At 41.7% G+C, this 18,429-nt stretch overlaps 2 protein-coding genes across 6 annotated transcripts in view; both read right to left on the reverse strand.

Moving 5' to 3' along the window:
- PTS (6-pyruvoyltetrahydropterin synthase) overlaps nt 1-8,131 on the reverse strand; it is a 29,001-nt gene extending 20,870 nt beyond the window's left edge. For 4 of the 5 annotated variants that reach the window (XR_005359283.1, XR_005359284.1, XM_038536145.1 and 1 more), the window contains exons 1-5: nt 7,992-8,131; nt 6,516-6,595; nt 5,241-5,263; nt 4,807-4,863; nt 2,189-2,259 (exon numbers count right to left, since the gene is read on the reverse strand). Coding sequence is in view for 3 of the 5 variants with exons in the window: in XM_038536145.1 (XP_038392073.1) it covers nt 2,189-2,259; nt 4,807-4,863; nt 5,241-5,263; nt 6,516-6,595; nt 7,992-8,083 (323 nt within the window). In the remaining 2 variants the exon portion in view is untranslated. Of the gene's footprint in view, nt 1-1,015; nt 2,000-2,188; nt 2,260-4,806; nt 4,864-5,240; nt 5,264-6,515; nt 6,596-7,991 lie in introns of those variants that run through there. The other variant, XM_038536147.1, reaches the window with a different exon arrangement.
- Nucleotides 8,132-10,455: 2,324 nt separating this feature from the next.
- Nucleotides 10,456-18,429, reverse strand: part of BCO2 (beta-carotene oxygenase 2) — a 49,572-nt gene continuing 41,598 nt past the window's right edge. Inside the window, 5 exon segments of the mRNA XM_038536148.1 lie at nt 10,456-11,617; nt 11,619-11,675; nt 12,903-13,013; nt 13,839-14,021; nt 15,504-15,641. Of these exon segments, the coding sequence (XP_038392076.1) occupies nt 11,561-11,617; nt 11,619-11,675; nt 12,903-13,013; nt 13,839-14,021; nt 15,504-15,641 (546 nt within the window). The 3' untranslated portion in view covers nt 10,456-11,560.

An 18,429-nucleotide genomic window follows, 5' to 3' on the forward strand; every position in this document is an offset into this window, starting at 1 on the left:
GGCACCTGGGTAGCTCAGTAGGTGAAGCATCTGCCTTCAGCTCAGGTCATGATCGCAGGGTCCTGGGATAAAGCCCCATGTCTGGCTCCCTGCTCAGTGGGGAATCTGCTTTTCCCTCTCCCTCTGCTACTCCCTCTGCTTGTGCTCTCTGTCATATAAATAAATAAAAATCTTTTTTAAAAAAATCCTCAAATATACACACACTATCCTATTACCCTTTGTTTAGAGTCTGTGTTTAGGAGTCAGACAGACCCTGAGTGTCAAACCCTCAGTTTGCTCTTTATTTGCTGGCTGATCTTAGGCAAGTGGTTAAACCCTCTTAATTTTAATTTTCTCATCTGTAAAATGGGAATAATATGCACCTTGCATGGTATCTGTGGGAACTAAAAATCCTGTCTTTTAAGTAATCAATATAGAATAAACATGCATACATAACAAAAGTTGTGTCTGACTACTAAAACACATTCAAATTTAATTAAGTGGCCACTGCACTATTACCAAAATTTATTATAAAATTCCTGCATTACTAAATCTCCAAAATATTTTTTTAAATTTAAAATTTTTTTTTACTTATTTACTTGAAAGAGAGAAAGCACAAGTGGGGTGAAGGGCAGAGGGAAAAGCAGACTCCCTGCTAAGCAGGGAGCTAGACAACGTAGGGTTCAGAGAAGGGATGTAAGCCAGGGACTCCAGGATCATGATGAATCATTGTTGAAAACAGATGCTTAACCAACTGAGCCACCCAGGCACCCCCTAACTCTCGAAAATTACAGCACACTCCTTTGAAAAATTTTCTAGTATAGTAATCACCGCACAAGTCTTTTTACTATTTTCAGGCAGCAACATTCTGAAAATCTATTGTGTACTAGCTGCTATGTGGAGAGAAAAATAAAACCCTATGTTTAAGAAGTTTAGAATACGAATGAGTACACAGGAAGGAACAATTCTTTGGGCAAACCAAGCAAATATATTCTTGTGGATTTACTCATGAAGAAAAGATACCAGATGCCAAGAATACAGTTCAACTTAAGCAGGTAGAAGTTTAATGATCAGAACAAAATAAGGTCAATTAGGAAAAACTGTATATAAGAGATGCATTACAGTATAATATATCCTTTTCATTATTTAATAAGATTTAGTATATGTGACTATTCTTCAGTTTTCTGAATTAAAATTGTTCAGGTGGCCATAAGGTCTGGAAACATACACAAATATACATAATAGTCCAATGATATTCCAACAAATGTTCAATGAACATGCTGTTCCTCACTAGCAATTCATAGTTCAACAAGATATGCAAAACTGCAGTCAACAATTTCACTTAAAGCAGTATTTTCATCAATCCTTGTATATCCACCTACAACACATTGCCAAGGTGATCTGTGTGTCTCATTTTCACTGAATAAACTTGTGCCCTTACATATCTGAGAAGTAATCAAGGAAGAAGTATATGTTGTCAGTTTCTGGACTCTGTGGTCACCTGTATTTTTAAGTTTCACCTACTATAAGTCTTATAAACATTTCTGCCATTTATATTATACCAAAAAAATGAGTATTAAAAATGAGATAACGGAAAAACAAAAATTGATCTATTTTGCTTTCAAACTCCACACCACAACATTTTACTGAAAATGAAGTGATTTTTAATCTATAGATAAAAGACTCTCTAAATGATAATCAGAATGTTTTACAAGTTTGGTTTTAAGATAGATTTCAATTACAACAGGTCCTACACACAATGATTTCAATCAATCGGGCACTCTAGAACACAGTGTGAAGGCATAACAAGTATGTGATGACTTAATAGTCCGGGGGGATGAAGACCTTTTTCAAATAGAAAGAAATTAGTCTTTCTACAGTATTATCTCCTAAAAGCTACTCTCCTTTATAGACAACAATATTATTGTCAGTTTCATATACTTTTACTTTATAAAGAACTCCCAGAGGAAGAAATTTCTGGAGGTTTTCCCAGATATATACAGCTACATTTTCTGTTGTGCTGTAGGAAAAAAAGAAAGAAGATCAAAGACAAATATACAAAATTTCACTTTTGATATTTATAGAGAACAGAAATTCTAGATGTTAAAAGAGAATATTAAAACTTCAGAAATTATGCAGCAGTCAGATAAAATGTTAACAGCAATTCTTCTTTCTTACTATGTACATAAGGCAAGATGATCAGACTCACCTTACCACATCTGCAAAGTATGGTACATCCAGATCCAGATTCTTGTGATCAAGGGGCTTCATAATTGCCTCCTATAGATAAAACAAAGGAAGGATACCACTCATTCCCTTTCAGACTCAAATTCCAAAGTGTTCTATCTTCACCCCTAAACCTTACCTCATCAGTTAGCCACTAACTCAATACTTTTAAGAACTTCCTCCTTGTCTCAACGCTTAAAGTTGAAAAATAAAGCAAGGCCCAGATGTCCACCATGACTAGTTCTCTTTATTAACAAACGCAAAGAGGTAAGAAACTAACAAGTACAGGAGGATTCACTGGAGCTTTCTTGGAACCAGCCACTATGATTCAGAACTGAGTTTAACACCTTGTGACTGGCTGTCCCAAAAGTTACCAAAAACACTTCTCCATACAGTCTTCCCTTCTGCACAGAGCCACAATGTCATTAGGGTCCAGTGAGTAGTATATTTTACAAAGCAGACTAAGTAAAATTACGTAAGCAGTTCTAAATTTCTGCTATGAGGAGTAATTTAAGAATGGTCTTGGACACTTGGGAGGAAAAAAATGTAAATCTGCGGAGACCATTGTTTCCTAATGCTTATATATATTAACACAGTGTTTTCCCTTGTTAGTGGCAAGGGCAGTAACTGCCTTATTCTAACTTTTTACTTTTAGCTATTGTACAAAATCTATACATTTGAAAAACAATCTAATTTTCCAGTGGTATTGATCCCAGAATGGTACATTAATAATAATGGTAATCATTTTTTGAGCAAAACCAGAACCATATAAAAAGAGTTAAGTCTTTTTTTTTTTTTTTTTTTTTTTTTTTAAGAGTTAAGTCTTAAATAGCCTGTAAAACAAATCAAATGAAAGGCTGTTCTACATGGAAATCAAGAAAATACCTGTTTTCTCTTCAAATCCAGTTTGGGTCCCAACTTTTCTGTCAATGCTTCTTTCACAGGCTCCTTCTGATTTAACTATCTAAGCCACAATGAGTCACTGTTACTGATGGGGCTGCATGGTGTCCCTCAGACACACAAAGTGGGGAAGAGTCCTCTCCAGAGAACCTCTCCTCTAGCATGTGGTCATATGCATGCATGGGACACCTCATACTTCCTATACTGTTGTCTTGTATTGTACAGCACTGTGTCCATATATATTTTATGTCCCCAATAAATGTAAAAATTCTGTCTTCATAGCTTTCCTAAAGTACTTGGAATACACTGAATCTTTTATTCATTTGTTCTTTTTTTAAAGATTTATTTAATTACGTGAGAGAAGAGTGTGTGAGCAGGGGAAGAACCAAAGGGAGAGAGAATCCTGAAGCAGACTCTCTGCTGAATGCAGAATCCAATGCAGGGCCAATCCCAGCTCCCTGAGACCACGACCTGAGCTAAAATCAAGAGTCATTTCACCCAACCGACTGAGCCACCCAGGTGCCCTCCTTATTCATTTATTCAGCCGAACCTTACTGACCATTTATTACTGTTTGCCTCTTAGAAAAAGCACTCTGTGGGGAAGGACTTTGTCACACTCATCTGTGTACTCCTGATACTTAGCCCGAAGACTGATACAGAGTGGACAACCTTGCTGAATATACAGATGATAAGTACCATGGAAGCAGTAATGATCATTAATAGCATTTTTATGAGACAAATGTCAGATTCTAAAACAAGAGTAAGGAGCAGAGGGGATGCCTGGGTGGCTCAGTCAATTCAGTGTCTGCCTTGGGCTCAGGTCATGGTCAGGGTCCTGGGATCAAGCCCTGAATCTAGCTCCCTGCCTCATGGGGCCCTGCTTCTCCCTCTCCCTCTGCCTGCTGCTCCCCATTTGTGCTGTCATATAAAATAAATAAAATCTTAAAAAAAAAAGAGAGAGAGAGAGAGAGAGAGAGAGAAAGGAATAGAGTTAAAGTGAAGAAATGAACAAATAGGTAAAATGATGGAATCATAAAAACAGAGCTGGACAGAAGGAAGTCCACTCCCAACTTTGTAAAAGACTCACCACACAACCTAAGGCAAGTCAGTTAACTCTTCCGCCTCTCTTAGTCTTAATCTATGGAATGAAAAAATTGGTTTAGATAATCTCTAAGGAAAAAAAAAAAAAAAAAGATAATCTCTAAGGTCTCTGACCAGGCAGGATTTCTATGATACAGTCAGCAAGTCTTTGAATTCCTTCTTCTATGTCATCCCTATGGTGAACTGCCTCAGTGAATTTAAAACTAGAGTGAATAACACAGGGTAGTGTTAAAGATCTATGATCAAAGGCATAAGGAAAATCCAGAGAAGGAAAAGAAAGCTTCAAGGGAAAAGCTGTGTCTTGAAAGAAAGGCAGAATCTGTTACACAGAGGAAATTGAGATACGCCAGCAAGAAATACAAGATGAGCCTGTTACTGCTATTCCCATCATTGCAATACAACTGGGACTTCTTTCCTTTAAATCACCCAAACACCTTTAGAAAAACATGAGAATGGTTCCTCCAACTACTTCCCTACTCCCATACCCAATTCCACTCACAAGGTCATGGAACCTCTGCAGATACTTGGTTGGGGAGTGATAAGGGGTCCATCCAATATACTTAGAGGACCATACATAATAAACATCCACCATGACGTTACCTCCATATATTCTTTGAGGTCGGTCAAGTTCATAACCATTCCTGTAACAGGATCAATCTAAAGAATAAACAAAGGTGAATGTTAATCTAATATTATCTTCATATTTAAACCTCTGTTAAATTATTAAAAGCTATACAATGTGCAGAAATTGTGCCCACATCTGCCTTCATTCCCGGGACATTGATCTCAGTATGGAAACACCTGGTGCTCCAGGAGCCCCTTTCATGGTGCTGCTCTTCAACCTGTCCACAGATAGCACATTACAGATAACCCTCCGGGAAAGGAAAGGCCTGGAATGCCAGCAGCTCACCACACACAAAGGCCAACACTGAAGCAATATTGATTTGAACAGAATTTTTCAACACAGAATCCATCACGTTGGCTGAAAGAGCCCAGCAATCTGCACAAATCACACAGCTATTTTCAGCACGTACCTCTCCATGCACTGTCACCACAACTATGGGAAAGAAAACAGAATACCAAAAAACCACATGACTTTCAACAGAAAACAGCCAAACACAAGTTAACAACATAAATTAAGTATTAGATCTCTGCCCTGCAATGTTCTATTTATATTTTCCCTAAAACAGCAGTTCCTTTGGTTCAGATCTTTTTATCAACCAAAGCAAGACTTGGCCAAGACAGAGAAGCTTAGCAGGAGCTTTGTTTAGGCAGAGGAGCCCAGCCAAAGCCAGAAAGGGTGTACACTGTGCTTATGAATTTGATGCACTACGTAGGAATGTCCACTAGATAGTGAGATGCTGCTTGATCACTGCCTGCAAAAGTAGAAAATGCACAGGAAGACATCTAGCAACACACGGAGATGGCCCAATAGTGGGCAACACCTTTCTCAGCAAGGAAAACCACGACTGACCTAAAACTCTGATCCCTTTTCTCACAGGACCTATATACCGTTTAAGGTGATGCTTTGTAAGTTAACAAAGTGCTTGTCTGAAGCACTTGAAAAATGATGATGGGAGCATTTTACAAATTAGTGACCTTTATATATGCTTTCCAGCTTTATACAAACACCATTAGGTATTATGTGATAAGTGAGCAAACTAAGAATGATAAATATCATAGATCACGTAAGAGGCAGTAACTAAACTAGAAATTCTGATCTTCCGATACCTTTTGAATCTTTTTACTCTACTGAACTATACGCTGTTGATACTCTATAGCTTACAGGGCTGTTCTTTTGAGATATCAGCTTTATCTCAAAGAATCAAGTCTCTTATAGTCGCATAAATTATTTTCTTGGAACACTGCTGCCAGTATTAGATCCAACCTATTTTCCTGCCATACAGCTATTCCTAGCCAATATCTCCCTTTTGTCAGTCATTATTTACTCAAAGAATACAATCTAATTTTTTAATACAATCTAATTTTAACATTAGCCTCAGCAATACCTAATTAAAAGGAAGTACAGTGCCAAAAGAATCTCATTATGCACACTAAGGCCAAGGGGGAAGAAAAACCTGTTTAAACCATTCATTATCTCTAACAGAGCAGATACTTGCAAGGTAAAATTTAAGACACATCCAACCAAGGTAACAGATTTTTTTTTTCATTCTGAACTTCCAGGTAACTTCTCATTTAAGGCTCAAATATGCTTTGTCCGTAAAGTTTCTTACTTATTAAAACCGTATTTGCTGATCATACTTTCATCCTCATTGGAAGGGCTAAAATTTCATCAGTTTTTCTCTCACCTTTATAATTGTGCCCATGGCCATTTGGATTGTTGCATTTCCCAAACAGTTTCAAGTTTTCTTCATTACTCAGAGATTTGCTGACCAAAAAAAAAAAGAAAAAAAAATTTACATGACACAAGTTCAGACACCTTCTCTGTTCCCTATGTTTATTTGCTCTTGCCTTTGAAAAGCTTCACAATTTATTATTACCTTAGCTCACCAAAGGGAGAGTCATAAATCAACTGGACTTCATTGTTCAGCTGTCAGGAACCAGTGTATGCCCCCTAATTGGGCTACTGTACAGCACAAATGAGCATCAACCAAGCCCACACCCTTGTTCTATGGCAAGACTCCAACTCATCTAGATGCTCAAGTCCCTCTCCTGAAAAATAGTTCCGTGACCTACTACATCTCCTCTTTAACAACCTTGCATTGAGGCACCTGGGCGGCTCAGTGGTTGAACGTCTGCCTTCGACTCAGGTCATCATCCCGGGGTCCTGGAATCGAATCCTGCCTGCATGCGGCTCCCTGCCACGAGGAGCCTGCTTCTCCCTCTGTCTCTCTGCCTCTCTCACGAATAAATAAAATCTTTTTTAAAAATCGCGTTTCTCCTGAAAACTAATCACATGACCCACTACCTCTCCTCTTTCACCATCTCGCACTATCAGGCCTTAACCACTGCCCGTTGGCCACTTCGCCAATCCCAAGAGCGGGATTCAAATTAGGGGACACTTTTAAAAATCACAATACTCAGCTGTAGTTCTGGACAGAAAACAATTTTCTTTTTTAAAGATGGCATTTATTTATTCAGAGGGACAGAGAGAAAGAGGCAGAGACACAGGCGGAGGGAGAAGCAGGCAGGCTCCGTGTGGGGCGCCCGACGCGGGACTCATCCCAGGTCTCCAGGGTCACGCCCCGGGCTGCAGGCGGCGCTAAACGCCCGAGCACCCAGGGATTCCCACAGAAAACAGTCTTCCTAGTGAATGTTTATGTCTGCACCTGTCCCATCAACCACGCATCCTCAGTGAAGCCTAGGTGGGAAGGCCCTGCTCTGGCACGCCCTCCTGGGACTCTTGCTCCGGTCCCCCGCTCCCTCCGGCTCGCCCACGTCTGCTCAGAGGCTTCGGCACCACGTGACTTCGCCGAACCCTTCCCGAAGCTGCGGAGGACGCGCCCCCACACAAGGCGGGGCGGCCGCGCCCCGGGCACCACTACCTGCCCAGGGAAGGAACGGGGGGCCTTGCTGGGGATGCTCCTCGTTCCGCGACGGGGAGCCGAGCGAGAGGCCACAGCGCCCTCGCAACAGCTCGTCTGGGGCTCCCTGCGCCCAGGGCTGCCTCCGGAAAGGACCCGTGCCGGGAGGGACGCAGACCCGGGGGCCCTGAGGTCCCGGGGACGGCCGCGCCCCGCCGCCTCCGCTCGGCCCCGCAGCCGTCGCCGTCGCCGGCCCTCCAGGTGCCCACGGGCCCCGCCCCCCCGGGCCCCGCCCCACACCTGTGGAGTCGGTGGGTGGCGCTGAAGGAGACGAGGCGGGACACTCGCGCCCTGCGGCGCCCCCCGCCGCCGCCGCCGCCCTCCCCGCTCATCGCCTCGCCTTCCCGCGGTGACGGCGGAGGGGGGGAGGGGGGCGGCCTGCCCGCGGCTGCGCAGTGCGGCCGGCGCCCTGGGCCGCTCTCTCGGCTCGGCGCTGCAGCTGGCCCCCCCTGCTGGCCTGGAGGCAGTAAAGCGAGCGTCTGTTGGCTCCCTGGAGTCGGGCTCAGCCGGGCAAACCTCCCCGAGGTCAGAAGAGGTGGTAGGGATGGCTTTCCTTAGGACTGCTCGGCTTTAGGCCACTCGGGGCCAGGAGGGTCAGCCTGGGTACTCTGGACACTGGAGGGGCCTCTCTGAGGTGCTCTTGCCACTGCCTTCCAGGAAGCCCCGTTACAATCACCGCCACTGGCTGCGTAATCTGAGATGAGCCCCAGATCCAAACTACTCAGCATAAAGGGAGCGGGAATTTCAGGGCACATGTGGGACCACTTGGCTTTCGGGAATGATACTACCTTTGGACTGTTTGTGAAGATTCTTCTTACTAGGGGAAATTCTCGAGCTTTCCTGGTCATCCACACACATGAAGCCATTTGTGTGTGAACACACCCAGTCATGAACACACACACACACACACACACACACACACCCTAGCCATCCTCGGCCCTCTGTGGACACCTCTGCAGTGAACGGAGCTCGTTTCCTCACACTTACTTATGAGCAGTATCCACACTACCTGCAGTTCCCAGTCTTAGGCCCCCTGTTTTCTCCATTCATTCCCTCACTAAATACTTACCCAGTAGCTAACCATGAGGCTGGCAGGGGTCCAGGTACTGGGAAGGACAGATTAAATCATGAGAGTGGCAGGCGTACAGCCTCCAAAAGGTGATTTCTCTCAAATGTTTCCTGTCTGCTGCTACATACTCTGCATGGGACACCTGGGTGGCTCCGCCGTTAAGCCTGCCTTCAGCTCAGGGCGGGACCCTGGAGTCCCTAGATCGAGTCCCACACTGGGCTCCCTGCATGGAGCCCGCTGCTCCCTTTCCCTGTGTCTCTGCCTCTCTCCTTTCTCTTTCTGCGTCTCTCATGAATAAATAAATAAAATCTTAAAAAAAAAAAAAAAGTATTGCCATGGAGCAACCTTTCTTAACACCTTTTCAGATATTTTTATTCTCTCCCCCACCTCGAGTTCACCTCGAGGGATGAACTTCGGAAATATCTGAGAGAGACACTACCTAGTTCAGTCCTCTCACCAATGGGAAAACACGGGCCCAGATAAGTGAATTACTCATCCAAGATCCTACAATAAAACAGTATTTCCTGGGCGTTGACCACATCTAGGATAGAATACTTGACTCATTTTGAATGGAGTCTTAAGAATGAAAAGTACAGGGGTCCCTGGGTGGCGCGGTGGTTTGGCCGCTGCCTTTGGCCCAGGGCATGATCCTGGAGACCTGGGATCGAATCCAATGTCAGGCTCCCGGTGTGTGGAGCCTGCTTCTGCTTCTGCCTCTGCCTCTGTGTGTGTGTGTGTGATGATCATAAATAAATAAAAATTAAAAAAAAAAGAATAAAAAATACAAACCTGAAAGAACTTATGATAAATTGCTGTTATTCAGTTACTGTAGTATGGCATTACATTTGCAGAGCTCTTTCTCTAAATGTTTTTATTAAAGGTACTAAATTCACCCTTAGTGATACTGTTATGAGCTCAGTAATGCCCCCCCCCCAGATTAATGTGTTGAGCCTCCAGTAACTCAAAATATGACTTTATTTGGGAAAGGGTCTTTGCAGATGTAATTAGTTAACAGAAAGTCACTGGAGAGGTCCCTTTCCTTCTTCCTTGTACATCACATACTCCCTTTCCTTGAGTCTCTAGACACTGCTGAGTGATGAGAGGGGAAGAGGCCCTGCAGAGGCTTTGAAGCCTAGTCAAATGCTCACTCAATTTACCTAAACTCTCTGCACTGGATTATCAGGCATAGGCTATTACAAAATGTCATTGATCCTTTTTTGTCTTCTCCATCAAGAACCTCATAGCTGGCAGAACCATGGCAGAATTTAGGCACCTTTGGGTCCAAACCTTATGATTGTACTGCTAACCTTTATATGCTTGAACTTCACTCCCTGTGATTAGGATGGAGTTTATAGAGGAAAGACACTTATCAGCTCCACGTACTCCCAGATGTCAGCTAGAATCTCTTCCACCCTTTAGATCCAGATAAGATCTAAAACAATCTTCCACTCCTTGTCTGGAAAAGTACAATGCCTTTTTGAGGAATTCTGTGAGATATGAGGGGATTTATGTTCTCTTACGGTGACTTCAGCCTCGAAGCTCCCCCATCTGCTGTATTAGCTCTACTCTGGTATCTTCTCGTCATTCTGTTACTCACTGCTTTTGTTCCGTGTTTCATCAACTCAGACACAAAACTTAGAACTTTCACTTTATTGCCACAATATAAACTCTTACACACAGCATTTGTGTACCTGTGGGAACACTTCACTGAAAAGAACAGGGTTTATGATGTCTGCAACAACTCCTGAGGATAACTGGGAACAAACTGGCGATGCTGGTCCAGGGTTGTGCATGTATCTAACTGCGAATTCACAGTTGCCTAGAACTACAACTCTAGGAGGCTTCCCCAGCAACATGCAACATGCAGAGGGAGGGAGGACAGTGTAACGGGCCTGAAACTGGACTGAAGTGGATGGAGGAAGTATAACTGAAGGAAAAAGGAACAAGGGATCTTGAAGGTATTGGCAAAAGTGTGGCTTACATGACAGACATATGGCAGATTTGGGCGGTTGTTAAAAACTGGTGGGGGGGGGTTTAGGAATGTAGAGATTATATGGCCTCTAGTGCCACCTGTTGCCCAATTGAATGAAGAACTACCAACTCCTCTTCAATTTCTGGAGAACCATATACCTGGAGATGAGAAGAAATTTTAGTGACATCCCTCAAAACAACCCTCCCAAGGCTGAGCTGGGGTAGAAGGTGGCAGCTGGCGGTTCAACTGCTGTGCCCTCTGTGGACAGCGGAGAAACAGTGTGGAAGAAAGCTTCTAAGCATGACATAACTGGCTTCCTGTCCTCCCTGGGCCCCTTTGAAGCTGTGCTAATAGGCAGGCTGTGATGGAAGAAACAAAGTGCTTTTTAGAGCTATATTCATATCTTACTATCTATAATTATTTGTATTTTTTTTCCCAAGTGTGAGGACCTCTGTCACCTCCCGACCTGGTGGTGGTAATAACACAGCTCTATTTTTTCTTTCGTGTATTCTTATGACCTAGAGGAAGATCTAGCTAGTAAATATAAATTTAAAGCTCTCTTCAAAAGGATGTATCAACACTTGCTTCATGTTTTTAAGGATGAGCCCTAAGAAATTATAAAACCATGACTATCTCAAGAACTGTTTTTAATAGAAATTTTAAAACCAGATGTCTGTGGTTTGGAAGGGAAGGTATTCTTTTTGTTCTCTCTTTTGTACAGAATATGTTCATCTCAGAGCTAGTTTCCAGGCATTTCCAGGTGTCCTATCAGGTGGCTACAAAGGTGCCATGGAACCCATAAGGCATTCGCACGGGCACTTCTGCTCAGGCCCAGTTCTTCAAAGTTCTTGGCATCCAAGACTAGGAGAAAATTGTTTTCATTCTAGAATAGAAAGACAATACTGAAAATCCTTTTGATCATGTCTTATGCATCTTCCTATCTATCTTCAGCATCTCGCACAGTGCCTTGGCTATCTATCGATTCACTAAATGTTTGCTGAATGGCTGAACTAGCCTGAAAAGGAAATCATAGCTGAAGAAGTTCACACAGAGAGTGAAGAAATTAAGTTGTCTATACCAATTACCTTCATAGAATCTCTCAGAGCTTAAGGATCTTTTTACCTGTTCCTTTTCAATCTCCTAAGAGACATAGAATTTTTTTCTTCCAAATTAGAAATGCCTCCATTTAGTGTTACTTTGGAGCTGTACAAAGGGTAGCATTACAAGGCACACTGATATTTGCCCTGGCCTAATTACAGGAGTGGTAAGTACATGGTGTGAGGACAAAGTCCTTCTAGGCCTATGGCAGATATTAGTAATTGATCATAGCACTTTCCTCACTGAACCCTTAAAAAGCCTCAGAATCCTATACCCAGGCAGTCACTAATAACTGATTTGCCACAAGACTGCCTTAGACAAGAAGTTAAAATATCATGATGACTGAGACACTAAGGCTCACCCCATTACACTTTTGGGGCACTCCGATGAAACTGGCAGTACAAATGGTGGCATGAACGTCAGACTAGATGTCAGAAGACAGACTGAAACACTGTCTTTACCACTATGAGATCTGACACAAGCTGTCTCAACTTCTAAAAGTTACAAATTCCACATGCATAAAATGGTATCCAACAAAGCTGTTCTGATGAGTAAATATAGTGATATGTGTGAAAATCGTTTGTAAATGAATTTCTGTGCAAATATAAATTATGACTATATAGAGACAGAGCTTTAAAGCAATGATAAAGCACAGATTATGATTTTTAAAAGGGCATGTACATGTGAATAGAGGAAGAAAAGGGAGAAAGTGCTGTATTGGAATCAAAAACTATTGACAGGGATCCCTGGGTGGCGCAGTGGTTTGGCGCCTGCCTTTGGCCCAGGGCGCGATCCTGGAGACCCGGGATCGAATCCCTCATCGGGCTCCCAGTGCATGGAGCCTGCTTCTCCCTCTGCCTGTGTCTCTGCCTCTCTCTCTCTCTCTCTCTGTGTGTGACTATCATAAATAAATAAAAATTTAAAAAAAACTATTGACAGCATCACTGAATATAATCCTCAAAAGGCTCAGTGCTACTTTTCTCTCTGACTAGTGATGGAAAGATATATCTACCTGGTCCGGGGTGATCACCACTGAGAGAATAACCCCACCATCTTCTTCTCTGGTTCCTGGTGCTGGGACAAACACAGGTTCCGAGGGGTAAAAGCCATCTTCTCTCCAAATCTAGAAGTCCCCCAAAACAGTATTTGATTGAAGGCTAGTTATGATCAGGAAGCTTTTGATAGCTTTTATCACATGTCATGAATTTGGCTGTCAGTACAATATTCCAACAGTAAAAGAATCAGGCTCACTGAGTTGAGTGGAGGAGGGGGGTGCTTTTGCAGCTGCAGACTCCATCATTATCAGACACAATTTGTGCAATTATAATTTCTCATCCACCTGAAATATAAGTGTCCCAACAACCTGAACCCCATGATTTCTTTAAAAATAATATCAAGCGCAGACTTGTTTTTCTGGGCTTGTGATTCATTTAAAACTCCATAGATGGAATATACCCCTAAGCCTTAGTGATTCCATGGTTCTCAAACTTAAGAAAAGTAAATGGCTGAGCTGCTTATATGTTAAAGAATCTCAAAACCTACTTTAACAAAACAGAAATTCAATTCAAATATCATGATGACTGAGACACTAAGTGATGTGAGTAGAGGAAGAAAAGGGAGACTCATTCAATTCACTACTCACATTCAATTCAATTCAAAGGGCAAAGCAGGTCTTTTAAAACTTCAGAAAGAGAGGGATACGTGGGAGGCTCAGCTGATTAAGCATCTGCCTTAGGCTCAGGTCATGATCTCAGGGTCCTGGGATCCAGCCCAACATCATCAGGCTCTGCTCAGCGGGGAGTCTACTTCTTCCTCTCCCTCTGCCACTCCTCACCCCACTCATGCCCTCTTGCTCTCTCTCATATAAATAAATAAATAAATAAATAAAATTTAAAAAATAGAGTTCAAAAAAAATAGGGTTCAGAAAGGAAAAAAATATTTTCATTACCGTCAGTGTCTTGTTCACCACATCAACCTTGATCAGAGAATCCCCCACCAAATGCCGAAAGCCACAGCCGTAGAAGAAGCGATACTTTTTGCCACTGAATTGGCCATAGTTGATCTGGGGAAATTCAACACCTCCTTCCTCCTCAAGATCCTCAGGATGTAGATTTTCATAAGCACACCAAATCTAAAAGAGATCCCAAAAAAGATTTGCAGTTGTTGCTTTCTTTCTCACTTATTTTACACAGCGTAGGTCAGTGAGAGGACTGAGTTTACCACAGGGCTTGGGAATTGAGACTTTCTAAGTATTTTTATCCATTGTTCCTCTTTCCATCATATGTACGAATGCATAAAAGATTATCGAGTTTGAGGGCACCTGCGTGGCTCAGTCGGTTAAGCATCCAACCTTTGATGTCAGCTCAGGTCATGATCTTGGGGTTGTGAGATCAAGCCCCATGCCAGGCTCTGCACTGTGTATGGAGCCTGCTTAAGATTCTCTCTCCAAGCAGAACCCCTCTTACTCTGTTGGAATGTAAACTGGTGCGGCTGCTCTGGAGAATACTATGGAGGTTCCCCAAAAAGTTAAAACTAGAGCTATCCTACAACCCAGCAATTGCACTACTAGGTATTTATCCAAAGGATACAAACATAGTATTTTGAAGGGGCACATGCATCCCAATGTTTATAGCAGCAATGTCCACAATAGCCAAACTATGGAAAGAGCCCAGATGTCCACTGTTCATTGACAGATGAATGGATAAAGAAGATGTGGCATATTATATATATATATAACATATTATACACACACACACATAAAGGTATAGAATGGAATATTATTCAGCCATCAAAAAGAATGAAATCTTGCCATATGCAAGGATGTGGATGGAACTGGAGGGTATTATGCTAAAGTGAAATAAGTCAGAGAAAGACAAATACTGTATGATTTCACTCATATGTGTAATTTAAGAAACAAAGCAGAGGATCAGAGGGGAAGGGAAGGAAGAATAAAATAAGATGAAATCAGAAAGGGAGACTAACCATAAAAGACTCTTAACTATAGGAAACAAACTGAGGGTCACTGGAGGGAAGGTAGGTGGGAGGATGGGGTAACTGGGTAATGGGCATTAAGGAAGGCATGTGATATAATGAGCACTGAGTATTATATACCACAGATGAGTCACTAAATTCTACCTCTGAAACTAATAATACAGTATGTGTTAATTTAAAAAAAATTCTGCCCTTTTGCACACATACCCTCCTCTGCTTGCACACATATGCACACTCAAACGAGAAAAAAAAAAGATTATCAGGTTTTGTGACGGTCACATGGCATGTGGAAGTGTGCTTTTTTACTCTACTAAAGCTGAAATATTTATAGCTACACAATGACATGCCTGTGGTAAGTGCAAACTATTTAAAGGTGAAGATGATCAATACCAATATCAAATACTTAGATGATCCATAACGATTAGAGAATTGCATGTTTCAAAATACAAAAAGTAAACAGAGTGCTGACTCCTACTCAGAATTCTGCTGTTCCTGTGACCTTACCCTGCTCAGTCGAATGTTATCAGACTTATTGGGCACCAAATATTGTGTAGAACAGCCAAGGAATAAAGCAATATGACTAAAATTCAAAGTCTTCGTCTAATGTCCTTTCATAGCGTACCTTTCCATCAGCGTGTTTCACAGCACTAGCTGAAGAATAGGACAATGGGCTGAGGTTCTCTCCCTCGGGGTCATTCAAACTGACATGTAAGGGCAAAACAAACCTTCGAGGGAAAGATCTTCCCACTGAATTATAGACCTGTTCAGGAGAGACAAAGAAACAGATGAGAAAATGTCATTCGTGGGATAACAGCACATCCCAATAATTTATACCCAGGGAATATTGTTGGCATTCGTAAGTAATTGCCTAAGTGATAATTTTCATTCATTCATTTATTCCTCAAATATCTGCTGAGGATATCTGTCTACCTCCTATAGGCCAAGCACTGTTTTAGACCTTGGGAATGCAACGGTGAACCAAGTCTCTGGCCTCATGGAATTCACATTCTAATGGAGAAAGGATGATAATAAATAAGAATTAAAACACAGGTTATTGAACGAATGTCTAATAAACAAATGATTACATAGCTCAAGGTCTGATAGTGATAAGTGCCACTAAGAAACATACTGCAGGGTGAGAGCCTACAGAGTAACAGGGTGCTTCCTTCCTCATGTTTGGTCAGAATGGGCCTCTGCATTAGAAAAGCATTAACATAGTAGACCTGGGCTGCTGAAACCTGGCACATTGTCAAGAACGGTCTATTTTCACAACTAGTCAGTCGTTGGCCGGCACCTGGAAATTAAGCTCTTAGAATGTTTTGTCTGACAAGAGTGGTTTTGCAGACCTGAGGTCTTGAGCCACACTGTACTAGCTTCTCCAGATACTAACAATGTGATTTATAATGAACACCTGCTTCCTATGGGCATATGGAGGCTCACTAACCCAGGTTGTGTAGAGGCTATGGGCCTATGCGCCAATCCCCAACAAAACCCGGGACAACCAGCTTGGACAAGCTTCCCTGCCATGTAACATTTCACACACGTTGTCACAACAAAGTTGCTGAAGAGTTCAGGCCTGTCCTGTGTGACTCCACCAGAAAGGACTTGGAAATGTGTACCTGTCAGTTTTCTCCAGGCATCATCCCATGCACCTTTTCATGTGCTGATTTTCCTGAGATCTGTGAGCCCTCCTAGTGAATCATCAAACCAAGGGGGTTTGTGACTTTGGGGACCCCCAACACAGATTATGTTTAAGCAGGAGACACTAACAAAATAAATGGGGTTTTTTTTCTGACAATAAGAATGCTTTCAGCACATTTTCTTCTCTTGAACTACTGTTAAGATGGAGGGCAAACTGCCATTTCCCTTCATACACTTGGTTCATATCATCTCCATCTCACACAGAAATGTTTTTACCAAGTAAAGATTTAGTGCTATTGTTAAACTTCACAAAGAGATTTCTAAAAATTAATTTTAAATTTATTTAAACATTTCTTTTCTTTTGCAAAACCATAGCTGAACAAAAGCACTTCCAGTACTGATGGATTAGGTAATGTCGATCAACTGTCCCACTGAAAACAGCTAAAGAAGCTGGACAAGATTTTTTAAATAGCTGTGTGTAGGCACTGGTGAGCTAAAAAGGCAGTGAAAATCAACAGGGCAGAGATTTGAAGAGAGAAGGAAACCCACAGGTAAATAAGATACTGGGGGGCAATTTGTCCCCTCAGGATATCAGCTGCTTCTCAAAAAGGCTGAGAAAATGAGAGAATTTCTTTATTAGACTTTTTAATCCTGAGATCATTGCAGATTGGCATGGAATAATGCAGAAAGATAAACAACTGATTAAAAATAGGCAAGAGACTAGAATTAACATTTCATCAAAAATATACAAATGGCCAATAGGTACTTGAAAAGATGCTCAACATCATTAGTCCTTAAGGAAATACAAAATTAAAACCACAATGAGACACTACTTCACACTAGGGTGGCTATTGTCAAAAAAATAAAAACAAAAACAAAATAACAAGTGCTGTGAAATATGGAGAAATTGGTCCCCTGTACATGGTACAGCCACTGTGGACAACAGTCTGGTAGTTCCTCAAACAGATATAGAATTATCATAGGATCCAGCAATTCCACTTCCAGGTGTATACAAAAGGAATTTAAAACAGGCTCAAATAGATACTTGTATCCTGATGTTCATAACAGCATTATTCGCATTGCCAAAAGGTAAAAAACAATCCACCCAAATGTCCACCAACAGATAAGCAGACAAAAAAATGTAGTATAGACATACAAGGACATATTTAACCTATAACAGGAATGAGATTTTGATATATATTACAATATGGATGACCCTTGAAAGGATTATATTAAATAAAATAAGCCAAACACATACACACAAAATCTTTGGGGCACCTGGGTGCCTCGGTGCATCTGCCTTCAGCTCAGGTCATGATCTCAGGGTCCTGGGATGAAGCCCTGCATTGGGCTCCCTGATCAGTGGAGAGTCTGCTTCTCCCTCTCCTATTGATTCTCTTTCTACTCATGCTCTCTATCTCTCTATTAAATAAATAAAATATTTAAAAATAAATAAATGAACAAATAAATAAATCCTGTCTGATTCCACTTATATTAGGTACCCAGAGTAGGTAAATGCATAGAAACAGAAAGTAGAGTAGAGGCTCCCAAAGGCTGCAGAGAGTGGGGAATAGGAATTTGTTATTTAATGGGTAGAGTTTCTGTTAAGGATGGTAAAAAAAAGTCTGGAAATGTACAGTGGTTATGGCTGTACAACACTGTTCATGTACTTAATGCCACTGAACTAAACACCTAAAAATGGTTAAAATGATAAATTTTATGTTATGTATATTTTATCACATAAAAAAATAATGCAGAGGGATCACATGTATCCTTCATCCAGATTCACCAATGATAATATCTTGCATAACTAGAGTACAATATCACAACTGAAAAATTTACATTGATATTAATCCACCAACTTTATTCGGATTTTACCAATTCAACATGCATTCATTTGCGTGTGC

This window comes from Canis lupus, chromosome 5 (assembly GCF_011100685.1).
Source record: "Canis lupus familiaris isolate Mischka breed German Shepherd chromosome 5, alternate assembly UU_Cfam_GSD_1.0, whole genome shotgun sequence".
In the NCBI taxonomy this organism is placed as follows: domain Eukaryota; kingdom Metazoa; phylum Chordata; class Mammalia; order Carnivora; family Canidae; genus Canis; species Canis lupus.